The following is a 7492-nucleotide window of genomic DNA, read 5'->3' as shown; positions in this document are numbered from 1 at the left end:
CCACATGGGCCCACTCAGTGTGGGCCCCAGATGGGAGAAACCTGGGTTGCCCAAGTGGGTTTTAGCTAGGGCCCATGTGAAACCCACCTTCAGCCCAACTGGGCTTGCCCACATGGGGCCACCATGGAACCCCCGGACAAAACTGACTGGAGCCCAGCTGGGCAGCCCATATCCAACCCATATGGGCCCCACAAGGGTGTGTTGACAGGGATGGTGCCTTAGCCATCTGAGCCACGACACCCCCAGTGAGTGCGGTTTTACGTGGAAATGATCTGTAGGTTTTCCTGAGCATCTTACAGAACCAGCCACAGTTCTTCTGGACACTTTGACTGTCACACTCACTTCTTCATTTTGCACCAAAACCCAGCAGCCTTCATTATGGTTTCTTTTTTAATCTGAAACGTGCTCTCTTATGGAATATGCTGCTCAGATACAAACTTTTAATTTTCCTGTAACATTTAATTTTGTGCTGGAAAAAAGCCAATGCTTGGAACTCTAAAATGTTTTTGAAATGACTCGATAATGTATTTAAGGTTTTTGGAGATTAGTGTTGCTGTAACTCGAACAATAAAAAATGATGGGAAAAAAAAGTCTGGTACTGTAATAATTCAACCCACATGTTACCTGTGATCTACTTCTGCATTCAGGCTTTAGGGGATTTTCTATCAGTGGGCGGAGCTTAAGGAGAAAATGAAATAAAACCAACTTCTCTCAACATCAGCAGACACAGAGAGAGAGAGAGAGCAGGGAGGTGAGTGGCATTTATTCAACTTCAATTTCACACACACACACACGTTTTTCTTTTTCTTTCTCTTTTTTATATTAATCAGCCTCATATTAGTTTAATAGACGTGTTGTGGAAAAAAGAAAAAGAAAACCACCCACCAGTGCATCATCAGTTGCTAGACAGACTGAGATTTAACTCACACACTACTTCAGCTTCACATTCCATACACACAGTGTTAATATCCAATTCATTCATCTCACATGACCATGTAAACAGAGAACACGTTTCACTGTGCATTAAATGTATAAATAATTAATTGAAGATATTTATTTTGTCTTTAGCCTCCACTGTTTGTATCTGAACATGTGTAAGATTCAAATTCAGAATATTTATGAGAATTTATAGACATCACTGTGCAAAAGTCTTCGGCCTATTGTTATTGTTTTAGTATAAACTTTGTTATACATTTTTATTTGATGACCTCGATATTATGGACTTTGTATATTTTCTGAACATTAGTTTTCCATCACAAAGTTAAATATTACAGTAAAATGTTTGTATGTCAGTGATTAAAGCAGCCTGTTGTGTGAGAGACACTTTACAGATATAAAACATAATGAAGGCTGCTGGGGTTTGGTGTAAAATGAAGAAGTGAGTGTGACAAAGTGTCCAGACGAATGTGACTGGTTCTGCAAAATGCTCAGTGAAACCTACAGATCATTTCCGCATGAAACTGACCTCAGTGGATCTGATTTTTTCAAAATGGTCATCACACCAAATATTGACTTCCATCCATTATCTGTAGCCGCTTTATCCTGTTCTACAGGGTCGCAGGCGGGCTGGAGCCTATCCCAGCTGACTACGGGCGAAGAGCGGGGTACACCCTGGACAAGTCGCCAGGTCATCACAGGGCTGACACATAGACACAGACAACCATTCACACTCACATTCACACCTACGGTCAATTTAGAGTCACCAGTTAACCTAACCTGCATGTCTTTGGACTGTGGGGGAAACCGGAGCACCCGGAGGAAACCCACGCGGACACGGGGAGAACATGCAAACTCCGCACAGAAAGGCCCTCGTCATCCACTAGGCTTGAACCCATGACCTTCTTGCTGTGAGGAGACAGTGCTAACCACTACACCACCAAGCCACAAATATCGACTTTCTTTCATTTCTTACTGTTTACTGCATTTTATAGTCTTTTTTTAATGCAAAAACATGTTTCATTTCATTATTTTCCAAAGCATCGTTGCTCTACAGCATTTCATTACATGTGCTTTGACTTTTGCACAGTACTGTGTGTGTATGTGTGTGTGTAATATATAGTTTGAATTGAAAAATACATACATATATCTATATATAGGTAGTTCTTCAGTAACAGAATTATATTCACAGCAAAATGTGGTAATTTCTTTTTAGTTGTAGTATTAAGATAATGGTATTAAAGAAAAATTTCACACTGTATGAGGTATCATTTGACCCTAACAAAAAGAGCATTAAAAAAATGCCTATGTTTAACTCTGAACGCAAAATCTTTTATGAGGAAAGAAAAGTCAGTAATGGAATTACGTCAGAAAAATAACTGAACTTTCATTTCTTAAAATTCAAACCAAGATTTCTCTGAAGCGATGTTGCTATAATTGGGGTTGTGATTGATTTTTTTTTTTTTTAATTTGGTTTTCAGTACATTTTGCTTTGGATCCTATACTTTAGCAATATTACTGAGCTGACAAGTTAAGGCGGGTTTAATAATTTCATAACTGCCCCCCCCCACACACACAGTGAAAGAAAAGATCAGCTCATTTTTCTGTATTTGTCACTTTATTAGAAAATCTCAATTAAACCCATAGCTTGTAGTTTTGAATTCACAATTAAGTTGAAATTCCGATGTAACACAGCCGTAAGTGCCACATATGACAGATTTTTACACTTATTCTTATTATGCTGATGTAAAATCATGTGATATGTGAAGTGAAATTGAACTCAATGATCATTTAATGTTTTATTTCTCACTCGTTCATGGCTTATTTTAGATTCCTTTGAAAATATTTCAGCGACTCGGATATCATTAATGGTGCAATAAAAAAAAAACACTTTGTTTCTTTCACATGTAAATTTAAACGTTTTAATTATAGAAATATCCGAATGAGATTTTACTTTTTATATGACTCTGATCATATTAGTGATTGCATGATTATAATTTTTTGACAGTTGAATTCAGTTGGTATATGAATGAGTGCTGCATGCACTCACAAATTTTATTTCTTTAAAAAATTAACAATAATAACGTCCTGTATTATATTAGTTTATTTCAGTGAATGAGTGCAGTATATTTATCTTCAGGTTTGTTATTTGAATCATTTCTCCTTTTTTTCCCCAAAATAAATGTCCTAATCACTTGATGTTGTAATAAAAACTCTGTGTCCAAAAGTATATGCACCCCTGACCATCACATCCATATATTCTTGTGGACCGTCTCATTCCAGATTTATTCTGCTTTTCCTGTTATAATGAGCTCTTCTCTTCTCTTCTCTTCTCTTCTCTTCTCTTCTCTTCTCTTCTCTTCTCTTCTCTTCTCTTCTCTTCTCTTCTCTTCTCTTCTCTTCTCTTCTCTTCTCTTCTCTTCTCTTCTCTTCTCTTCTCTTCTCTTCTGGGAAGGCTTTTCACTAGATTTTGGAGCATGGCTGTGAGGATTTGTGTTCATTCAGTTCATCTAAAAGAGCATTCATGAGATCAGGCACTCATGTTGGGATGGTCAGGAGACTCTAGCTCCAGTTCATCCCAGAACAGGAACAGGTTGACGCCTCTTAGTTTCAGTGAAGGGAAACTGTAATGGTACAAACTTTTTTGTTGTTGTTGGGAAGAACCCCAAACGAGTGTGATGGTCAGGTGTTCGTAACAGTGATTTGAATCCCAAAAGTAATTTGTCACACACTGCCTAAAACAGCATCAGCATCCATCACTTTTTCACACAGTATTATTGCTCTCAATATCAACCGATTGATTTCACAGCATCTCAACTCCATATTCACCCATTTATTTATTCTTTTAACTGTCTGTCAACAAAATCCATCTAAAACAACAGTATTTTCTTCTTCCTAATGATGACATTTAACAGATTTCACACAAACACTGGCTTTAATTTAGTCTGTGTTGTGTCTTTTTAAGTCTTGCTTTAAGAAAACTGTCTAAAAATTCACAACTATTACAAGTTTTAATCTGAGATCTAACTTTATTTCTCGTGTCTTTTAGTTGCAAGATCATCTTCAGAGTTTTGCGTAAACACATCAGTGAGCACAGGAGTGTGTGATTGAGATCAAGGTCAAATACCCAAATGAGAGCAAAAACAGGAAATTAAACAAATGTACTCTCTGCAAACAAACCTGCTCTAATTACATATGTTTTTGTAGCATGTAATGAAAAACTTCACACTTTTAAATAGGTCGGTATCAAGTGCAGTGAATACGTGAAGGAATAAAACACTCCAAATCGTGCTGTTATAGGAAAATAAAGCAAAGTTACTGCTGCTGCCCTGAAAGGTGATTATTTTCCTATAACAGCATGCGCTCATGTTTTTTTTTCCCTTTCTTTTATACCATGGCAGTTTACCAACAATTAATTTTTTTTATTAATCAAAGAAAGATACACAGTTAATGTTGCAGAACATCCATGAAACAACTTAGTTCCTGTTCTTACTCTCTCACACCGTTCCCTCACCAAACTATTTTTTTCAAGCTCCTTCGTCCTGAAGACATCTGAAAAGTTACAGCTTTACCTCTGACTGTTACAAAGCACTGACACTGGAGACTCCCTCCATTACTGTTACTATAGAAATGATAACGCATGAATATAAGCCTGTGATTTGAGTTCAAGCTGGTAAAACTGCCAGAAAATTAGAAACAGTGCTGTGGTTTGAGATCCTTTATATTTGTTTTAGTAAAGCTGATAAATGCCGTGTTATACTGTAAAGCTGTTTTGAATTTGTAACTCCAACTGCAGCTTGGATTACATGGATTTTGTAATTGATTTGAAGGATTTTGTAATTGTTTGGATGGGAATAGCTGCTTGGAATTGTGTCGTGTTTGACTGTATGGAATGTTGCATTGCCACCAATGCGAGTTTTATCAGAGTGATTTTGATGAAAGCTGATACAGACTGCTGAACATTTACTCGTCATCTCTTGCAGCCGAGAACCAGGAGCTTGGAGAAGAGACGATCATGTTGGATCAGGTCAGAAGCTCTCCGGGTTTGAAAACGACCCATTTGAGGGTAAGCAGTGTGTGTTATTGCTGGTTTAAATGTGGACAATTTAATGATGTACAAAGCAAAATGCATTTATTTAATCATGTGTCATGTTTAGACATTTTAAAAAAAATCTCTAGTTCTTTTTTAATTTGTGTTGCATTTTTTTTATCAGTTTGTAAAGCAACCTCGTGTATAAGCTTATTATTATCGCCTGCCTACTAGAAGAAGAAGCCTTTATTTGTCATTATATTATATTACATTACATTAATGGCATTTAGCAGATGCTTTTATCCAGAGTGATGTACAACACACCGAGACCAGCCTGGGGGGCAGTTGGGGGTTCGGTGCCTTGCTCTAGGGCACTTCAGTCATTCCTGCTGGTCTAGGGAATTGAATCAGCAACTTTTTGGTCCCAAAGCTGCTTCTCTAACCATTAAGCTGTGGCTTCCCCAAGTCCCCTTGTCACATGTCCACTCTAATATTCACTGGGCAGCTACACTACAGTGCCCAGGGGACAGTCAGGAGTTAGGTGCCTTAATCTAGGGCACCTCAGCCATTCCTGCTGGTCCAGGGACTCAAACCAGCGACCCTTTGGACCCAAGGCTGCTTCTCTCACCTTCAGGCCATGGCTGCCCCCCCACTACTACTACTTCTTAGTGTGACTTGGATGATTTTCAGTTTTCACAGTGCTGTGCATAAATCTTGAGTGCATCCTTATATTTTGTTACCGCTTGCACTTTCTGACTTGTGACTGAAGTACACTGAAACGTGATAGACCTCAAGGAAGGAATTTCCGTGTTTTTCCCACATGTGATAACCTTACACAGCTCTTCGTTTCCTGCATAGAGACAGTCATGCTATTTTAACGTTGGCTGAGTGCAGATGAAGTGAAATCACAATGCAGAAGTGTTAAAGTGAGGTTGAAATTGTGTCCAGAGTTGTTGCGCTCGTGACTGACAATTTCATAGTAAATAAGAGGAAGTGATATTTCTTAGAGATAAAAGCTAAAGGGGTTTATGACAGTGGTGGATTTTCTACTGATACATGATTAACCCCTTCAATGCCCTTGGACAAGTCACGTACGTCATTAAATGTTTTACCACTGTGCCTTATCATGTACGCTACTCGTCATAAACACCTCCTTTTATGTACCTTACATGGCACATTACTTTTACTTCACAGTGGCACATATGAATTACAGTCAGTGCCTAAAACATTCTTCCGTATAACGTACGTGACTCGCCCAAAGGCATTGAAGGGGTTAAGGTCATGACTTTCCCTCTGTCTGTTTTCTGTAACTCTATAAACAGGGTGTGCTCTGGTCCCAACAAAAAGATCTTTGTTTGCCTGAAGTTTATCTACATATTACAAATTATTGCAGGTTTTAATGAGTATCACATGAAAGTAGCCAGAGATAGGGAACTCACAGGATAAAGAAAGGCTAGGTGGATTAACATGGGAGTGGATTGTACATGGTGCCATTTCCTTTGCAATTCTGTGCATCAGTGACCAGATGCAAAGACCAGCAGGGGCGCAGATACGTTTTTTGAACTGGGGGGGACAAAGCTGCCAGCAAACCAACCCCAACCCCACCCCCAACATGTGTTGTCAACATGTGTTGACTTTCTAACTATGCCTGTGTGTTGCGTGAGCAGCAGTCAGTCAACAACTCTTCGCAAAGTTTCCTTATGAAACAATATGCTCGCTGAAATTATGGCAGGGAACACCAGATTAAACATTAAAACTGCCTTCTGAGCACTGTATCTACAGGCTGCCACCGAAAGAAAGAGGCTACCAGAAAGGCATCTCTACTCCGTACGATTTTACTTTCACTACGACATTACTTTGAACAGACTATCAAAAAATTGCAAGATGATATGATAAAGTAAGGCACAGTTTACTTACAGTTGTTGTTTTTTGAAAAAACGATGCAATCGTTTTCTGCCTTTTCAGTTTGGCACCCTTCAGCATGCCGTGTTGGGGTCCTGAACTAGGAGCTGTCCCCGATATGCCTGTCAAATTTGTTGTGGGTAACCATAGCAACCAAGCTCGAGCTCGCAACCTGTGCAGTCTGCGCAGCTCAACCAACCGAATATCAGTCTTTGTTTTGTTTTATGTGAGTTGTTGCAACTATGTATGTACTGCTGTGCACCTCAATAAACCGAATGGTAATTAGTCTTTTGATTTTTCCGTGAGGTTTGCCTTATGCAAAGAAAGACAGCATAGACATTTTTCCCCCCTATAAGTGGGGGGTTCCGAACGAGGTGAATTTAAATCTGGGTGTGACGAATCCCACCCGTCCCACCCTCTATCTGCACCTGTGCAGACCAGACTTCTGCTTTATAAATGGACCTTTTGTCCAAGAAGCTGACCAGTCTCTCTGTTCCTACTAAACCCACACCCAGAGGTTTTTAACACCCTTCCTCATTTTAAACAGAAGAGAATCCAACAAATGGAGAAGTCACTGCTAGTTCCGACTCATCCAGCATGTGGAATTCAGTTCAGATTCAACTC

The 7492-nt window shown here is 39.1% G+C and overlaps 1 protein-coding gene across 8 annotated transcripts in view; it reads left to right on the top strand.

The window, feature by feature from the left end:
• Nucleotides 1–717: 717 nt before the first annotated feature.
• grna (granulin a) overlaps nucleotides 718–7492 on the top strand; it is a 61903-nt gene continuing 55128 nt past the window's right edge. For 7 of the 8 annotated variants that reach the window (XM_060902235.1, XM_060902232.1, XM_060902229.1 and 4 more), the window contains exon 1: nucleotides 4920–5002. In XM_060902235.1, the coding sequence (XP_060758218.1) occupies nucleotides 4952–5002 (51 nt within the window). In that variant the 5' untranslated portion in view covers nucleotides 4920–4951. Of the gene's footprint in view, nucleotides 752–4919; nucleotides 5003–7492 lie in introns of those variants that run through there. The other variant, XM_060902228.1, reaches the window with a different exon arrangement.

Source organism: Neoarius graeffei, chromosome 20 (assembly GCF_027579695.1).
Source record: "Neoarius graeffei isolate fNeoGra1 chromosome 20, fNeoGra1.pri, whole genome shotgun sequence".
NCBI lineage: Eukaryota > Metazoa > Chordata > Actinopteri > Siluriformes > Ariidae > Neoarius > Neoarius graeffei.
This window is presented reverse-complemented; position numbering and strand designations above follow the sequence as displayed.